Raw genomic sequence first — 20,086 nt, 5'->3', positions numbered from 1 at the left:
GAAAAACACTGTTCCTGTACAAAATATATTCAGACTAAGTGTGTTCTCTCACAATAGGCTAATGTACCTGTACACGCAAGTCTCTGGCCCCTAGTGCCAGCAGCGAAGACCAGTGCTCTACCACAGCCCAGTCTCTTGCTTCTCTATTTCACAAGACACCTGTGCAGGACCATTCCCTGGCACATGAAAACAGGAGAAGCAGCCATGTGGCAGAACAGGGGCCTACCACGCTGAGAGACTCGTCGTGGTGCAGGTGAGGGAGGGGGGACAAAATGCTCCAGAAACGCTCCAGAACAAACAAATTCAAATTGTTGCCAGAGGGACTTGGGAGGAGGGTGTTTGGGCTGGGGAGAGCAATATTGGGGGTAGGGTTGTCATGCCTACTTTGTCTCCCTCACATTATGAACACACAATGACCCTCATGCAGTGGTTCGTGTGTGCACTCCCTGATGTGTACTATTATATAGCCTTCCATTGTAAAAATCTGTTACATGAAAACCTGAAGTATAAAGCTCTACATTATTATTCTATATTTCTCTCCTCTTTAGAGTATGTGGAAAAAATGTCTGGTGATTCAGTACAAAAATAGTAAAAACCTTGGAGGGTTAAGTGTAGCATTCATGGCCTGAAACCAATAACTATGATAACAGGGCTGCCTTTATGGATTAGTGGAGGTGAGGTGGTGGTGGTATTAGCTAACAGGTTGTGGGTGAAGGTTGTGGAGGTAGAAATGGACAGGGGTGATGGTCAGTAAAAGGAAAAATTGTAGGAAGGTTGGTGGTCGAGTTGCTGAAAATATGTGGTCGCATTTGTTTTTGTTGGGGTAGCTTTTTCCCATAAAAGTAATGTTTGCTGTGGATACAATGATTATGTTGTAATAATAGGAGTAAAAAAAAATCATTATACTCCATGTCAAAAGTACTACATGACATAGTACTGATACTGATTGGTGAAATTGTGGTGGTTACTGTACCTTACAGGAAAAAAAAATGGTGCAGTGAAGGGCCTCAATGTTCCGCCAAGTGTGGTTAGTGATCAGTGGCTCCTGAAACTCCTAAGACAATACCTTGAGTCATTCTGCTTTGCTACCATTACTATATTGTACCTAATTATTGTCATGAACTGTACTCGCTACCCGCCACCCCGGGGTAACTAGGAGTGCTATTGCTAAACCCTACTGTCACTGCAAGGCAACTTGGTTAGTGTTCTGCCTAACCTTGCCACCACTAACACCCTCACCTGTACACATTACTTTGTCTATCTCCCTTGTAACTATTGTTTCTACCTTTTCTTCAAGCCCCATTAGGCTCATTCAGCCAGCCAGCCTTCCTTCCTTCCTTCCTTACTCTTCATGGGACTCATCCCCCAAATCCTCTCCACTACAACTAACATCAGCCTTGGAAAAAGACTAACCTGTAATAAATAAACTTGTCAGATGGTAGCACTGAAGTGACTATACACACATGTACATACACATACAGACACACTCCAGGCTGCTCTGTATACATGAAGGAAGGCATAGACTAGTATGATGACGACTCCTTCGTGAGAGATGACCGTATGACTCCATCACTTACCGGCTTTGTGTCATCAGCGAGGAGTTCATAAGACTAACAAGGCACTGCTACACAAACTATTGGCTCAGTTATCAACTCTAGAGAAGCACAGGTGAGGGATGGCTGGCTGGCTGAATGGGTGTGCGGATGAAGGGGACGGCTGGCCAATACTACATTTTGGCAGATGAAATTACACACACACACACACACACACACACACACACACACACACACACACACACACACACACACACGTTCACACTTTTTTCTCTCTCTCCTTGCTAAACAAAATATAAAACCAAGATAGTAAGCTCTATTACAACCAACCTTCATATCTATCTACAAGCTATCACATTGAGCCATGCCAACACACGCACACACACACACACACACATACAATGTGTGTGAGTGGTCTCAGTCCTACCCAAAGATCAGTACTACGAGCATCTGTGCTCTTCCGTAGGGGAATGGCTGGCTGTCTCTCGAGAGACCCGCAGCAGACCAAGAGGTGAGGTGAATTACACACATACACCCACATCCACACCCACAGTATGAGTGACAAAACAAGAAGGCTACACTGACAGCTTATATAGCAGCAAGTGCCCAACCTCTTGAGTTAATAAAACGCCACACTTTGAACTTGAGGAGGAGGAAGAAGGTGGTGGAGGAGGAAGAGGAAGTGGTAGTGGTGGTTTGGTATGATAAGGTTATTTTATTAATACAAGGCTGGGTGTGGTTACCGTCTTCTCAAAAAACAGGTGAGAATACAAATGCACGTGTAAGAGGCTAAGTTAAGACGCAGTGTCGACACGGTGGGGCTACGTGTTGGTGTTGACCTGCTGCAGCACAAAGGTCATACGGAGGTCAAGGTCACGCTTTTTTGTTGCAGGATGATTGACTGGTGTAGGCGGCCAACACAGTAACGTTCCAAGTTCTAATTCTGTACAAGTGGTTGTGGTTGCAGTAAGGTAGAGGTAAAGTTGGGGCCATATGCTAAGCTGCATGTGGCCTCAGTGCTCATCTCTGTCACATTAGCCCTTGGGTATCATTTTGTTCAAGATCACTCACAATATTCATATACAAATGTTGACCTTTACTATGTTTACTTACCAGTATTCAGTGATGTCTGGTGTGGATGAGACCCATCCCAAATTCAAACAAAGAAATTACTCTGACAATACACATCATACATAGTAATGTTTACTCACAAGCTGCCATTATAACATTGCTGTCCTGTGCATTTTGGAGAGCAGGCTGGGAGTGGGTGCTGGGTGAGGCTACTATTTCATGAGTATACTGTTGGGGGAAGGGGGCGTATTTCCACTTCTTGGAGCACATGACAAAATATATCTTCAGGAGATAAATCTTTTTCTCAACATCCCGCCTGGATTCAAACCCGAGCCCCCAAAACAAGAGACAGACACTAGAACTAGGTCAAAGGGTACCACAATGCTTAAGACCTTTTGGAGATCTTCTCCACGCCTCAGGCAATTACACAATCATATAATTTATGAACAATAGGCCATCCTTTAGCTGTCTATTGTCCTAGTTAAGTCAGTTTGGATAAAGTCAAGTTGGGTTAGTTTATTTGAAATTCCGAGAGGATGTGGCCCGGGGGATCTTGTGGAGCAGCATGCAAGTGATTGTGGGCTGGTATTTTGTAACTTTTCACCAGTAATTGTAATATTTCTTTACAACAAAAATAGTAATCAGACTTTTAATGACATCAATATATGTCATAAAATAATAGTTCCTTCTGTGTAATCTGTGGGTGACCTTCAACAAAAATCCACCAGCCCTTGAGCCTGTAAGGACTCATTACCCCGGGACACAGAGCCAGTGTGACATCTGGGTTACCACAATTTACTCTCTCCAGGTTGTAGTGGTGGTCATAGTAGTAGTAGTAGTAGTAGTAGTAGTAGTAGTAGTAGTAGTAGTAGTAGTAGCAGCAGTAGTAGCAGCAGTAGAAGCAGTAGTAGTAGTAGTAGTAGTAGTAGTAGTAGTCGTAGTCGTAGTAGTAGTAGTAGTAGCCTAGTAGTAGTAGTAGTGGTGTTGGTGTTGGTAATGGTTTTAGTAGTAGTAGTAGTAGTAGTAGTAGTAGTAGTAGTAGTAGTAGTAGTACTTGTGGTGTTGGTGTTGGTAATGGTTTTAGTAGTAGTAGTAGTAGTAGTAGTAGTAGTAGTAGTAGTAGTAGTAGTAGCAGTAGCTAACAACTAAATAAAATGATCAGGAATAACAACAACAAAAAAACATATTATCCTCCACAAAAGAGCGTGACCTTTGACCTTGCATGGCCCCAGCAGCAAAGTCAAGTGGGGAGGGTGTTTGTACCTTCTTAATCCTTCTTAATGAAATAGTTAATGATGTCAATGGGCAGCGGGAAAACAATAGTAGAGTTCTTTTCTGCAGAGATGGAGCTCAGTGTCTGGAGGTATCGCAGCTGTTGGGGGGAGAGAGCAGAGTTACACACACGCACGCACACATGCACGCACGCACACATACGCACACAATCACAATATCTGGAACATCATGGTTTGGTCCTCGAGGCTTCTGAGTTGTCGATGTTCAAGACAAATCAGACGCGGGGAATAGTTGGTGGGGCCGCTTGTGCAGGTGACGCCTCGACCTGAACTCCTTTTGGATCAGCGTAACGCAAGGGAGGCCGTTTTGCTACATGTTACAGCCGCGTCCAATCACGCCGCTAGCTGAGGCCTTTTAATACATGTTCCAGCCGTGTCGTGGCGCAGGCAACGGCTATTATTACACTAGATCCGTGTCATATCCAGTTACATGCTATTTATACATTTATTTATCTGTATATCATTACATATCATAAAGGGGGAAAGGATAAAACAAAATCAACGTAGTGAGGATATTTTCATTAGTGCAAATACTAATGCATCTCAGGTACCTTTTGCTTAAAGTACATCATTATAGGAATCGACCCCTGAACCAACAGGGAAGGGGGTTATTTTTCTCCATAGTCTGCTCTTCACTGATAACAGTGCCACAAACTATGACTGAAATTCGTCCTCCAGCTCCGGTACAACAATATGAAAATTAAAGGGGTGAGTGACCTCACGCGTCACGCCGGCACCCCAGAATCAAGTTTTCCTCGTAATTCCCTGAGGAGTCAATGCAAATACTGAAATATAAACTCTGTAAAAGTACAAAACCATCAGGGCAAAAATGAAAATTAAACTATGCTGAAAAAATTAGGTGGAGGAAAATCGCCATCAGAGTGACCGACATGTCAAAATAAAGTGGGATCAACGTGGCTAGTGAGAAAAAGGTGACTGCCACGAGCGGGAACCAGGAACCCTTACTCCCAGCTGGAGGTCCCAAGTGTGGCTCGAAGGGCTAACGAGTCAGGGTCTTGAGACCTACTAGTCAGTCTTAACGGGAAAGTTGATAAGACAAGGAACTACGATACAACAGGAATAGCTGAGGAGAGACGCGATACGGACACTACACAGGAGCATGCACAACGGTATGGGGGTTAAAAAGGTGTGTGTGTGTGTGTGTGTGTGTGTGTGTGTGTGTGTGTGTGTGTGTGTGTGTGTGTGCACGCGCGCTTTCAATATTACGAAGGTGAGGGTGGATGGTTAGGTAGGTGGACGATCTAAAGCAAAGATGGGCATCTCACTACAAAGACAAACGTGTGTAGGCAAAAAGCTTGGGAGGACAAAAGTGAAGTTTTACTGAGTGGTGAACTACGTTACAAGCGGCAGCACTACTGTGGCCGCCGAGGACCGGCCTTTATTTGCTAGAATACAAAATTTTATAGTATTCATTTATTGAGATTTTCCATGCAAGGTGAATGTTATTGTTTACAAAATAATTAGGGAAAAATGTATAATTAAATTGCCTCCGCACGGACGTGACTCATATTTTAAAGATAATGAAGCAAGTATGAATTCTTCACATTATCATAATTATTATTATTATTATTATTATTATTATTATTATTATTATTATTATTATTATTATTATTATTATTATTATTTTCCACATTATCCTCATTATTATTATTTTAAGGGTCATTTCCTCACGAACGAGCGAAAGAATAGCCAAAAAATTCTGATGTGCATTTATGGCGTACAAACAATCCACATTTATTAAGCAAGTTGTCTCTACTTAAAAAACTAATATTGTAATTCTCTCTCTCTCTCTCTCTCTCTCTCTCTCTCTCTCTCTCTCTCTCTGAGCACTATGATTTCGTATCCAGGCAGGTGACACACGCACGCACATATATACACACACGCACACGGCCACACAATCCCCGAAATAGTGGCAGCATATCGATCACGGAGAGGACGAAGGCGACGCGGCCACTGTTTTCCTAGAGACGCGAGGGGCAACAGAGGGAGGGGGTGTACGACCGAGGGCCATGGTGTGGCGCAGGGAATGGGAAGGTGTGGAAGAGGGCAGTGTGTGTTACGTGGGGGACTGGGGCTCGTGATTTTGGGTGTGTGAGTGTGAGGGTTAACGGGTTTGCTGGGGCAGGAAGGAGTAGACGGTGGAGTGACGCTGGGAGAGGGTTGTGACGCAGGACAAGGGATGAGACAGGAACAGGGGGACGGGGGGAGTGAAGGGAAGATGTCCTGAAACAATCACTGACGACTCCTAGTAACGAGACGGGGCAAGGCATTCCCTGAGTTCAGTTAAGGAACATCGCCTGGCGCTCCCCGGTCCAGTCAATCAGCGCAGCACAGTTTACAGAAGCACAACCGATTGGCCTAGAGGAGTAGGTGGCGAGCGTTTTCTCTACTGAACACAGGGCCATGCCGAGGGCAGAGCGAGGTGCCGGTACCTCCTAGGCTCTGGGTGGATGAGAGGCGTCGGGCGAGGGCGGGTGGGGCGTGGAGGGCTGCCCTGGACCTCCCCACCCCACGGCCGCCGCTGGGCACGGAGGCGGTGGTGCTCGAGAATTCTGGGCGCGCGGGCGTGGACGCGACACGCCATGAAAGCTATGAAGAATATTTTCATTGTCAGCGTTTACATTTCCCCCAGTAAGTATTAACGAGGGCGTTGGCGGCAGTGTTCCAAGGCGCCCGCGGCCCAGAACCCCGAGTGGTGCTGGCGGTGCGGTGCAGGGGTGCTCGGGCAGGGAGGGGGAGCAGGGGAGCCACACAGTCAGGCGAGGTGTTCTTTCCCTCTGAGTGGGCATCTGACCCTCGTGCTGGCCTGGGCGGGTGTGGTGGTGGAGGTATGAGTAGAGGAGTAGGAGAGAGGAGGTAGTGGTAGTAGTGGTGGTTGTGGTGGAAATGGTGAACATGAATGTGTTGGCAGATCAGCGGCAACTGCCAGTGAGGGTAATCACATCATGCTGAAATATGTACAGCGTCTCATCCCTTCAAGGAGAAAACATCAATGGTTATTTGGGCAACCTGTACTCATAGGCAGTTGCCTCTACACTACCACGACACATCCACGATAGAAAAAATATTTACGTAGAAAACACAGCAGGTAGGACTCGCTTTTGTTTTCGAAGGGTATGTTTGGCTCCGTCGATCTCGCGGTTCGGTAAAAAAAAAGAAAAGAAAAAATGCTGGAACGTTGTGTTGCTCTCTCCACGGCGGAAGTGACTGTGACACTAATTTATTAATGAAAGAAAAAATATCTGACGTACCGTTCCGACGTGCCTACAATTTCTCATGTGACTAAACCTGGTGGGTAAGCTCCTTGGAGTGCACGCCACTGATCAGTGGATGGACACGCGCCGCCTCGTCCCCCTCCTAACATGCGCGATTAACGACTATTTGGCGGGAGGTTAGCCATGCACCTGACTGGTGGTCGCTGGCTGGTGGTCACTAGCTCGAAGTCGGGAGGAAAACAATAACTGGTGGATGTTATGGCTGGTTACAGTGGGTAGTGTAGTAAGCATTAGAGGAAGGAATCACTGTCACTATATCGCCTCATGTCTTGCTCAACCACTCACCAAACGATTGTTTTTATTTTTCTTATATCCTTTAATAACGCTAATCTTGCGTGTCTCTGAAGCTTGTCAACCTTCTGGGTTCTTAGTCAGCCACTCTTCGTACCCTATCAGCCAATAACTCTTACTACTTCTTTTCAAAGTCAGTCCATCCTCCTCCATTCTAATAAGTACCCACCAACCCTTCCTACCCAAACATGGAATTGCATATCTTTTTGGTTCATCACATCACTACATCAATAACTTGTCCACCATGACCATCTAAATAAACGTTTTAAACGACATGTATAGCAGAAAAAAAGTAGTAAAGATGAGCGTGCTGAAGATATATAAAGCTGATTCCTGCACGAGAAGAGTGTCACTTTTGCTCAGCACGTATCCGAATGGAGGAACGGTGGTCAAGTCCCGAACAATTCTATTCATTGTTAGAAGTTCGTCCCCAAGAATCAATTAAAAGGTCGTGTGCACGAGCTAAATGTGGCTCCTGAGTTTGAGTGACTGGTTTCTTTTTCTTTTTTTCCACCGACTCGGCGGTGACGTCAACAATGCACGGCGCCGCGGAAAGAGCAACGAGGTCTCACAAGGTCATGTCAGGTCTGGGGTGTGGAGGGAGCGAGGGGTGAGGCGGGGCTGGGAGGGGAGGGGAGGGGAGGGGAGGGGAGGGTGGGAGGGAGGGAAAACATGACAGGAGATCCCTACACAAGTTGTTACTGCGAGGATGAACAAGGAGGGGGTGAGGTAGGTAGGGAGGGGTGGAGGGGACAAGTTCTGAACACGCCATGCAACCTTCAGTTCAGGCAAAGCCAAATGAGGCACAAACCATTGCTTTAGTTCACTCCAACAACAGCTGGACTCTATTGACATTCAGATGTGTGTATTTTTCATCATGCTAGTTATGGTTTATGTGTCAAATTTTGCAGCGGGGTTAATTTGAGAGAAAAGGGTCTGAGGGGCAGCGGCATGGCAGCATAACATGCGAAAAGTGGCGACGGGGTGACGGCAGAACCGTGGCCGATGGGGGGCGGCGCCCCGCCGTCACCCTGCGCGCACTCCCCGGGACTGGTCACACTTTACGCATGCTGGTCTGACTTATCATTAATATTGAGAGAAAAGGGAGAGCTGTTGCATCGCCATTGACGCAGAGACTGGTCTCACAAGACAATATAGAGTATATATAATATAGCTGTATAGAAAATATACAATGGTTTAGCTTCGTGATCCTGATACAAGAGTGACGCCCGAGTGTGCGGGAAGAGCTGCAACCCAGCCCAAAGCACAGCTCCTCAAGGGAGAAGGGGATGAGCCGGGGAGGGGAAGGGAGGGTGTCTGCAGCTGGTGGGGGAGGGACGAGTGCCATCCCGGGAGGTGAGAGGGAGAGGCTTGGCCGAGCCAGTGGTGCGGCGAGGGACGGGAACCTTCCCCTTTGAGGAGTCTGCGTCAGGGCTGGGTGGGGCTGGGTGACAGGGCGGGTGTGGCGCTCGCCCCAACGACCCTGACCCAGAAGCCCACGGGGCCTGCAGCGGCAGCGGCAGACCCAGGCTCTGCTCTCCCCAACGGAACAACTGGTGGCCGCCGGCCCATCATTCTGCTGCTGGGGATGAGGATCGAGATAAACCTCGCCTTCAGGAGACCAGCGGACTCCAGTTGTTCCGCGGCGAACATTTCTCCCGAACAGCTCCAGGCGACTCACCCTTATAGAAGGAGCTAATGTGGGCTTATGCCCTCTTGTAGGTTGCTGAGATTGGGTCAATGGTCTCCCATGGGTCACTGTGGCCACCGGGAAGGGAAGGGCTTGGGGCTGGTGTGCTGGCGTTCTACCTGCCGGCCGGCGGCCCGCGCCGCCGCCGCTAGGCGGACGAGGCTTACCAATGTGGCTGATAGCTTAAAAATTATTCACGCTCACGGCGGATATAATTTTCACATCACAGGGAAACCTGTCTGGAAGTGATCCCCAAAACTATTTTTCTGCCACATCTGGCAGCCTCGCCCTGAGCGGGCCACAGCCAGGGGGCGGCGTCGTCCAGGCAGAACATGAGCGGCCAGCACAGCCAGGCCCTGCACCCGGGACCCCCTGGCCTAATGTCCCAGCGACCCTGGAAGGGGGGGGATGGGGTGCCCCTCCCCTCACATGGGGGAGGGAGGGGGCATAGGGGCGCACAGGGCTCCATGGGGGTCAGTAAACAGTCTGCTACAGTCACACAGTCAGGCATTAGATATATCGACGACAGCCAAACTGTACAAAGCTTCTAAGTGTCTACGTTTGACCTGCCTCCGGTGGACATGACTGGCTGGGGCGCCTCGAGACTCTATGACTACTGACTACTTTTCACCTCAAGACTTGTCTTTAGAAGCCGCTCCACTAGCATAATTATGGGATCAAGTTACTGACTAGCCAATTGGTGGTGTATATGTGGGAGTGTGACACCATTTCGTCAAATCTCTTATCAGTGGTGGCGGGCAAGTTGTGTCCTTCATAAAGAAGTGTTTGCACGAGAGAGAGAGAGAGAGAGAGAGAGACGGGATGAGGGGGGTGAGGGGGAATAAAGGGGACCGCTAGCGGACAGACTAACACGGAGAGACACGGACAGTGACAGTCGAAAGCGGAGACAAAGACGGAAGCGGAGACAGACAGTCAGACAGACAGACACAGCGAAGGCACAGTGAGGAGTGAGGCAGGGGAGGAGACACTTGGCACTTGGAACGCCACTAAGTCTCCCGCTCGAGGAGAGACCAAGAGCCCGAGGCCGGACTACCATAGCATCGTCCACCGAAGTCATAAGCCATTGTACCTGCTTTAATCATCCTCCTTGTTTCTGTGTATCATATGCGTTAAGACGTCTATGGGCAGCGGGAATATTATGGTCGAGTTGTTTTCTGCCGATATGGCGTTGAGCGTCTGAAGGTAGCGCAGCTGGAATAAGGGACGAACACCATTATCACCCGAGGTACTGCAGACGCTGGCGGGGCTGTTCTGGGCTGACTCAAGTCCAGACGGGCTCGAGAGGCAGGGAGGGGGGGAGTCCAGGGCTAGCAGCCAGGAGGCAGGGGGCACTGATATACTACAGAAGCTAAGGAGGATAGCTAGGGGCGAGGGCGGGGCGATGGGGGCGAGCCGAGGCAGTGGCGGTGGTGGGTTTTGATCCCACGACGCCAGGCACTGGAACGCGCCCGGAGGCTGCCGGTGGCCGGTTGTCACCCCGTCCGTCGCCCCGCCAGGCGATGCTCAGACCTCCTCCCTCAGGGACATTTCCTTGATAAGAACCGAAAATTTTCAAAGAGGGGCGAGGCGCAGGTTGAGGTGGGCGAGAAGCGCCCCTAGCCATTGCTCCTCACGGCCTCAGATCTCCTTGCCGCTCAGAGCCAAGGGCCCGCGGCGCCTGGCTGGCCCGCAGACTCTCCCCCTCACCTCCGTGTGGGGCGGAGAGATGTGTGTACCTGCAAAACCTCAGCCATCCAACACCCGCACATGGATACTCTGGGGGGAAGGTGTAGAGGGGACTGTGGGAGGGATGTACACTAACACGCAGGCGAGCGTCCTCACCCACTCTAGGAGACAGAAGCGTGAAGCTGTAACACTCAGATAAAAGACTATAGGCGACAGCTGGACAAGTGGGTGGCGACGCCGCTGCCCAGGCCTCGCTGCCCTCGCCTTGCCTGGCAGTGGGACTTCCCTCATGACTACTCTGGCCCAGGCGCCGACCAGTAGGGTAAAACAGTTTTATAAACAAAGGTACTCATAAGTTACTCTCCGGGGCCCACCCCAATAAAGTGTGTGCCCCGCGCCTCTGGACAAGTGGCAGCGCCTCCAAGTCCACACGGTGCAAGGGCACACGAGGAAGGGGGGGTCGAAGGGGAGGGGCAGGGGCAGCGAAGAGGGGCGGGCGGCAGTGTGGGTGTAGAAGAACAACTTTACTACATTAATGAGTGAAAGGCAGATGGCCATAGAAGACAGGGAGGGGGAGGGAGGTATCTGCCTGGGTGGGAGCAAGAGGAGGGAAAGCAATTTGGAGAGGGGCGGGGTGGGGCGGGGCAAGACGGTGAGATAAATAGGAAATTACCTGGAGTGCTGCAGGGGACTCGTTGATGACATCTGCGGCCTCCTTGAGGGCCCTGGAGGCTCGCTGTTCACCCTCGGCGGCGATCACCTTGGCTCGGGCCTCTCGCGCTGCCTCGGCCTCGGCGGCCATGGCTCGCTGCAGCTGCACCGGGAGCCGCACGTCCTTGCTGCGAGGGGCGGCGGGCATGAGAAGCGGCCCATGACAGTACTGACACAATGTAACAAGACAACACCAGCGGAGGACACGACACACGTGGCCACCACCCCCACAGTGCTCTAGGCGCAGACTGACCGGTGGCGGTGGCGGACGGGGGTAGGGGGGTCGTGGTTGGGGTAGGGGAGGCGCGCGCAGGTGATAATAATTGACGTAATTATGCTGTTGTTGCGCCTTCACGAGTTGTTATAACTGAATTCCTAAATATCCTTACTTCACAATTAATTTGGTCAGGAAAATGGTGTGAAATGCATCATGCCAATTGCCTTCCTCCCCACACAAAGCTAAATTTGAATGACTGAGACAGAGGAGATCCCACGAACGGAGCTCATCCCCTGTGAATCACAGCTAGGTAAACACACACACACACACACACACACACACACACACACACACACACACACACAGAGCTGATCAGTGGAATTAGCTACCAAGAAAAGTTGTGTCAGTAGCATTCAGAAATTTAAAGATGTGTATAACAAAATTATTTCATAATCGTGACAATACTAGCCTACAGTCCTGTAAATATACAATTGGGTACAAAGCAATTAGGTAGGGAAGAACACACACACACACACACACACACACACACACACACACACACACACACACACACACACACACACACGAGACTACTTTATTTTCCTTCCACTTCACTTAAGATGTATTATCCTCTCTGGAAACAGCCAATAAGTCACATCTTGGGCATGTAAGAAGTGGTAAGAGACGTGCTCCAATCATCTGAGAAAAAAGGAACGAGGGAACAAGGGAATGTCGGCGCGAGGCCCTCCACTAACAGCTACTCACATCTCGACGCGCTCCACCTTGACGCCCCAGGGGTCGGTGGCGTCGTCCAGCGAGCTCTGCATCGTGGCCGAGATGGACTCACGCTCGCTCAGGATCTCAGCCAGGTTGCGTGTACCCAGCACATTCCGCAGGGTGGTGGCGGCCAACAGGCGGGTGGAGTGGCTGGGGGCGGCGGCGGCGGGGCGTTAGCTTAGGCAAGGGTGGGGGTACGGGGCACAAACCTATCCCAACTATGATCCTCGCTGGACTTTACGTTATTTTATCTTGGATCCTTCACTGAATATTACTTGTTCCGTGGGTCTCTGAATCTTTAGTGTTCTCAAGTGGCAAGTGAAGCTACGAAGTCAATGTTTGCAAAAGAGAAAGTGGTCTTAGAAACTTCTGCCCCACACACAAACTCTTGACTGGTTGACTTGCACTTAAGACAAATTTATGACATGCTAGAGGGAAAAAAACATCTGATGGCTAAGTACAAATTGGGTTGGACTATTCTTCTTTCGTATATTGTTAGTACTGTTAGGAAGGAAGACTATCTATAAGGAATGAAAGTTCTAACACATTTTCAGCAGCATGCGTTTGTCATGCATAAGTACAGTTGTCATGCAGCGCGATGCTTCTCTCTCTCTCTCTCTCTCTCTCTCTCTCTCTCTCTCTCTCTCTCTCTCTCTCTCTCTCTCTCTCTCTCTCTCTCTCTCTCTCTCTCTCTCTCTCTCTCTCTCTCTCTCTCGCGGCCTAATAGCCACATTCGGCTGATGGCAAAAAAATTCTCTCTCTCTCTCTCTCTCTCTCTCTCTCTCTCTCTCTCTCTCTCTCTCTCTCTCTCTCTCTCTCTCTCTGGTATATTATAATAATCAAAATCAGCTGATGGCCAAACTCTCTCTCTCTCTCTCTCTCTCTCTCTCTCTCTCTCTCTCTCTCTCTCTCTCTCTCTCTCTCTCTCTCTCTCTCTCTCTCTCTCTGCACACGGTGGGTGGTGCTTGACACAGTGTTCTCGTGGTAACATTCTGACACCGAATTCTGAAAGTGTGGCGCCTGAGGTGGGGGAGAAATACACATTACAGAGCAAGCAAGTCGTGTCGTAATATACAATTAATAAATTCTCATTACTCTTTAGTTACTTTCCTTGGTTTGGGGGCTGCAAAAGCTAAACGAAAATCATCAGTCACATGTTCTCCGTGTTTCATTCTAGCAAGAGGCCAAAAAAAGCCTTAAAGTAAAAAAAGATGAACAACTTTCCTCGTATCTTCTACAGAGGAGGGAAACTGCACTTGGTCTTAAAATAAATCTTCAAGCAGGAGAAAGTCTTTGTGTGACTCAGCGTCTAATGAAGTGTCGAAGAAGTGTGGCACAAGAACGAGAACAAGGAGGAGGCGGAGGGAGTCTTGGTGGGCCCTTTGAGAATCCGGGGTCAGGATGTGTGTGTGTGTGTGTGTGTGTGTGTGTGTGTGTTATTATCTCACTGTTGCTGCTTGTGTTGGTAGTGGCTGCAGCGTCGGTGGTGTTGGTACTTGTTCAACTGGTGGTGGAGGTTAGTGGTTGTTTGGTTGTAACGTGGCTGTTGTTGTTTTTGTGGTGGTGGTGGTGGTGGTGATGGTGGTAGAATTGCAATGGTGGTGTGTGGTGGTAGTGACTGGGTTGTGGTAGTGGTGAGTAATGTGGTGGTATTAATCATGGTGTGGTGGTGACGTTGGTGATATCGGCATGGTAGTGGTGGTGGTGTGTGGCAGTGGTGGCGGTGTGTGGTGGTGGTGGCGTGTGGTAGTGTGGTGGTGTGTGGTGTTCGCTTCGAGCACACGGATGCCCAGCGGTTCCCTCGGCGGGGTGGAGCGCGCAGCGGGGTTGGGGTGTGTAGCCTTCGGTGGGGGTGTCAGGTCAGGGCACCTACCACCTCTCCTCCCAGGACGGCGTGAAGGGGGCGTAGGCGTGGCTTCCTTGCTGGTGTGTGTGTGTGTGTGTGTGTGTGTGTGTGTGTGTGTGTGTGTGTGTGTGTGTGGAAGATGCCACCTTTTAAAACACCATGCAGAGGGGGCTGACCTCAACCTTAGTAACCATGGCGACGATGCGATTGAGAGAATGAAAAAAAGGCCAAAACAAAAACCAGAACAAAACAAAATCATGTAAAAAACACACAAAATCATTCGGTTGCAGACAAGTAAATATGGGAAAAAATCATACGTATTCGCGCCCAGGACAAACTTGGTGCCCGAAAAAAAGTGGTTACGTAAATTTCCTCCTGCCGACAGTAAGTGACCTGCCCGGCAACACAAAGATGGAAATCACTTGTGGCCTCACTCCCTGCCGGGAGGGGAGGGAGCGGGGCGGTGGTGTTGGTGAGGGGAGGGGGGTCGTGTGTCGGGGGGAGCTGCATGCCTGGTCCTTCCTGACCCGCGACGAGTGGTGGGTGTTATGTTGCCTTTCTTCTAACTGTTTTCCTATTTTCTCTGTGATGGTTTTTTTCTTGTCTTCTTATTTACGTGCAGTGTGTGTGTGTGTGTGTGTGTGTGTGTGTGTGTGTGTGTGTGTGTGTGTGTGTGTGTGTGTGTGTGTGTGTGTGTGAACGTAAATTCCACGCTCTCACGCCGTTCAGGAAATAACCACCTTTCATCACACGGCGCCCTAAGCTATGCTCCTATGCAGTTTACACACACAGACAAAAAAATGAAAAAGAAAAATACATGTCAACACGTGTGAACAAATTCATCACGTACAAATGTGTGTGTGTGTGTGTGTGTGTGTGTGTGTGTGTGTGTGTGTGTGTGTGTGTGTGTGTGTGTGTGTGTGTGTGTGTGTTAGAATACACAACCGTGCGCCACTTGCATGCTTGGTACGCCTAACAAGAAATTTAATGAACGACAGTGTGTACGCCTAGAGGAAAAAACACACATGTACGTAAGCCTTAGAGGTCTGTGTGACCATCTACTGAAAAACTCTTTCATCATGAGCTGACCGAAAGACGTGCAGGAGAAGGGGGGCTGGCGAAGGGGGGCAATCAGCCTGACCTCTCGCACCCCCCCACTACTCACTACGGGGCCGAAAGACGCCGGAGGGAATTGGGTAGAGACAGTGCTACAGGTAAAGTGATGATGACGAGGTAAGAAAGAGTCTTGGAGCCACGGGGCAAGGGAGTAAGGGAAGAGGCATCCTAAGAAACATTCGGTCTGTCTCTGCTTTTTAGTGCTCTTTACTTTAAGGGTTGTCTCTTATAACCAGACGTCGGAGGGTGTGCGAGGAGGTGAAGAAAGGGTGGAAGGAAGGGTGAGAAGAAAGAACGAAAAGAGAATGAAGGACGCCAGGGCACAGCAGTCCACCATCACTACGTGAAGTAGAGTAAAACAAAACGCGGCAGCAGGGCGTGTCGGGCACGAAGGCATCCACGGAGGGCGGCGCCGAGCAACAAATGAACAGCAGAAAATGGGAAGCAGCCGTAGCCGCACGCCGGCGACAATGCGACTCAATCGAGAGACGCCCTCACAGGCATACCCGCGGCCCCGGGGGGCGGCGCTGCTCCCTGGGAGCGGGCGAGAGGCGTCCCTCCGACACCAACTACAACAAGGTCTCCGTGGCACCGACCGCCCTGTTTCACTTAGATATTATTTAGCATGAAGCTGCAAGGACTTTATTTAGTCTCGGGGATGTTAATTAGTATTTTAATTAACTATCACATAAGCTTTAAGAGTTTGATGTTATTTAGGCATTCAATATTTATGAGTTTGTTTTAAAGTGGAGTTTAGATGAAGTTCACGGAGCACAAAAAATGCTTAGCTTTGATAACTTTTTATTTATACTTATCTTAATCAAGACTTTAATTACGTTGGTGTTTGCTTTAGCTTAGAACTAATTAGGGCAAGACGGGTAGCTGTCTGTGCACACGAGGTATTTACATCCAAGGCTTGCAAGAGTTACTACTGTAGGAAATTATATCGTTATTATTGCCATGGTTATCATTATTGTTGTTATTATTATTATTATTATTATTATTATTATTATTATTATTATTATTATTATTATTATTATCATCATCATCATCTTCATTATTTTTATAATACCTCACGTCACTGACTCAAAATTCCTCGCGGCCGTCTGGAGGACAAAACGCTCCGCAGCCGCCGAGGCAAAACAAAAATATCTCACAAAAATCCTGAACTTCAGGATAAAAAAATAAAAAAAACGCGCGCCAGTGAATTTTGGCTCCAAATTGAACGGCCGTGAACACTGATCACCACAACTGAATGACATGGAGAGAAAAACACAGCGGAAGCTACGCAGTCAATCAAACTCACGAGGTCTGGTCACTATGATGCAACTCTCAACTGGGAGGCAAGACTCAGCATGCGATAAAATGTATTCTGGTTTTGTTATAACATTTTTGGCAAACCATTTCAGTGGCCAGATTGAATGAAGCTGACACGGTGTATGTAGTGATTCTGAAAAGAAACATTTCTTTTCGTTCCTTCTGCATAATAATGGAAAAAGCTCTGACATACCTTAGTCTGGGGGTGCAACGGGCAACCAACACGATGCTTTAGCCTAAACACTTGTGCCAGGCGGGGCGGGGCGAGCGGGGCGGGGCGGGGCGGGCCGAGCCTCCCCCGCCGCCCGCCGCCCGGCAGAGGTTGAGAGGACAGGCACAACAGTCTACCTCGTCAGCCCACAAGACAAGAGCAAGTAGTGATGATGGAGAGTTAGGTAATCCGTGCATAACCGCATTCGTAAGTAAACAAGTGGACAGGCTAGTAAACCTTGCAAGGTAAAACGAGCTTTCTCTCTCTCTCTCTCTCTCTCTCTCTCTCTCTCTCTCTCTCTCTCTCTCTCTCTCTCTCTCTCTCTCTCTCTCTCACATGCGCATACACCATCCTTTCCCTCGCGCAGCCTCTCTCTCTCTATACCTGTAGTCGGCCACAGCGGTAACAACCCTGAGAGCATCCTTGATGGAGAAGTAAATGACGCCATCCACTGCCACGGTGACCGAGTCGTGTGTCAGCACCTGGGTGGGGGACGGACGACATTTGTTGTGGTGGGAGGCTGCCACACACCTCAGCTTCCCGCCCGTGCTTCAACCCGCCCGCCCGCCCGCCCGCCCGCCCGTGGCGCTGCTAATGGCGTCCGTAGGACCACTGAACGCCTCTCCCTTCGCGCCCCGGCCTCGCAGCCTCACACAGGCGCCGCCTCCCTTCCTCAGGGTGGAGGGTGTCGCATAAGGTCACCGCCGAAGCTGTGCGCCGCCACCGAGGCGCCGCAGCCCTTTCGCTGCTCTCCTCAGACAAAAACAAGGACGGTCGTGTGATACCAACACTAATTGACTATTACAAATATAAAGCAATAGCGAAGACTGATATAAACTTGTTCAAAGGGTGAGAGTAAGTAGAAAATTACTCCGGTGAAAATAAAATATTAAATTCCCTTGAGAGTCGCGTCGCGTCGCGTCGCATTGGGCACCCCAAGGAATCTAGAGGGTGTGGGCAGCAGGTTCCTAAGCGCGGAGGAGGAATGACGACAAAGCCACAGGGATGTACTGGTGGTGGGTCAGGGCTGGAGGGTGCGGCAAACAAGTACTGCCACCAACTCACTCGAACTCCAGCAAGCGGAACGCTTAATTAAGTACAGCCCCATCACTATCGCCATCAACATCATCATCAACAACAGTTTCCAACTATCATCATCACAGTGCTTAACAATACGTGATGCATACACACACGCACATACACAGACACTCAGGTGTAATTAGTATTGCACACAACAGAGCAGCAGCAATGTGACACACACATAGTATACACGGACAGATAACAAGGGGCTGCAGTGATTTGTGGGAAGGAACAAAAAGTTAGTAGTGGTTAATATTCTGATGGCAGGTATAAAGGAGTGTGGATGACGCCGAGGTGTGGGTGTGTGGGTGAGGGAGGCGTCGTCAGCCAGCGCCTTAGTAGTCACCTATAGTCAGAGATCACTGCTACGCTATCTACGGGGCGGAAGATTTTGTAGTACACCACAGCGTCCACAGCCACCGTCACTGAGTCTCGGGAGAGTACCTGTGTGACAAGGACGGTGAGGGACCTGTGGTGAGGGTGAGTACCTGTGAAGGGCTAGGCACCTGTGTGACATGGAACCGTATGGAGTACCTGGGATGAGGGGTTGCCTACCTGTCTGATGTGGAACCGTGAATGAGCGGTGTTGTGGGATGAGAATGTGTTAAGAAGGGATGAAGAGAAAGCCTGTGACGAGTGACTGACGTTATGTGTTAAAGAGGAACCTCAGGTGATAAGATTAATACGCAGTGATCTATGGTGAGGGGAGGAGCCTCTGTGATAAAGGGCTGAACACCCTGAAGTCCTTTGATGATGAAGACATGAAATTTTGCATGTGACTGTGACCAATGAAAAAAGAAAACACACATTCTCGAAGCATAATGGGCGCGCTCTCAAACACACACACACACACACACACACACACACACACACACACACACACACACACACACACACACACACAAACACACACACACACTCACCACACGGTGAAACAAACTAAACACTCAAAATGCAGTGAACACGCAAAGATCGTCAAATAATGTGACGATTAACAGGACAAATGGTGAAATAAGTGATGGTGATGTGACAAAACACCAAGAGGTGACGGAAGGGCCATTACCACAGTAGTCACCTAAAATCTGTTACCACTGCAACGGAATCAACAGGTCGGAAGATTTTGTAGTAAACGACAGCATCCACGGATACCGTGACCGAGTCTCTGGACAAAATCTGTGTGGCGAGGGATGAATGACATGACCATTAATATGAACGGCTCGGTGTGGCGGGGCTTGTGGTGGAGCAAACACGAGTCTTAACTGAGCATTTTGAGGATCAGTGTTTCGTTAGGGTGGTGGGGATGAGTGTGACCTTGTATACTACCTTGACGGAAATGTGGATACACTATGAGGGAATGATGAAAAGTATGATAAGGTATTAAAAAATTAGATAGCTTGGAAAGGGAAGTAAGACTCTTTATGTTAATGTACTTATGATAATGGGAAATAATGAATAATCATAAGGAGGACATGAAATAAGCAGTGGAAGAAGTAAAAGCTGATATATATATATATATATATATATATATATATATATATATATATATATATATATATATATATATATATATATATATATATATATATATATATATATATATATATATATATATATATATATATATATATATATATATATATATACATATGTGTATATATATATATATATATATATATATATATATTTTTTTTTTTTTTACGTCGCGGCCTGCGTCGGTAGGCTTTTTTTCCAGTGGGGCCTGATGGTCGGCCCAGTGAGTTCTGGCGCAGGCGAGCGTTTGTAGTGGCGCCATCTTGTGTTGGCTCATGCTGCCCACGGAACTCATCTTTTAGCCTCTTTTTGGAGAGGTAATCTAGAGAACAGGTTGATGGGTGGTCTTCAGGCCAGCATGTGGGTAGTCTTAGGCCACTCGTCGGTGACTGAAGAACCTCA

The 20,086-nt window shown here is 48.7% G+C and overlaps 1 protein-coding gene across 11 annotated transcripts in view; it reads right to left on the bottom strand.

The window, feature by feature from the left end:
* The window catches only part of LOC127010449 (band 7 protein AGAP004871-like), a 215,819-nt gene that overhangs the window by 4,670 nt on the left and 191,063 nt on the right, over nucleotides 1-20,086 (bottom strand). For 4 of the 11 annotated variants that reach the window (XM_050884625.1, XM_050884620.1, XM_050884622.1 and 1 more), the window contains exons 6-7: nucleotides 12,573-12,734; nucleotides 11,553-11,718 (exon numbers count right to left, since the gene is read on the bottom strand). In XM_050884625.1, coding sequence (XP_050740582.1) covers nucleotides 11,553-11,718; nucleotides 12,573-12,734 — 328 coding nt within the window. Of the gene's footprint in view, nucleotides 1-3,887; nucleotides 3,997-10,283; nucleotides 10,406-11,552; nucleotides 11,719-12,572; nucleotides 12,735-17,458; nucleotides 17,557-18,500; nucleotides 18,599-19,229; nucleotides 19,328-20,086 lie in introns of all 11 variants that reach the window. The other 7 variants (XM_050884629.1, XM_050884628.1, XM_050884619.1 and 4 more) reach the window with 5 other exon arrangements.

This window comes from Eriocheir sinensis, chromosome 43 (assembly GCF_024679095.1).
Source record: "Eriocheir sinensis breed Jianghai 21 chromosome 43, ASM2467909v1, whole genome shotgun sequence".
NCBI lineage: Eukaryota > Metazoa > Arthropoda > Malacostraca > Decapoda > Varunidae > Eriocheir > Eriocheir sinensis.
This window is presented reverse-complemented; position numbering and strand designations above follow the sequence as displayed.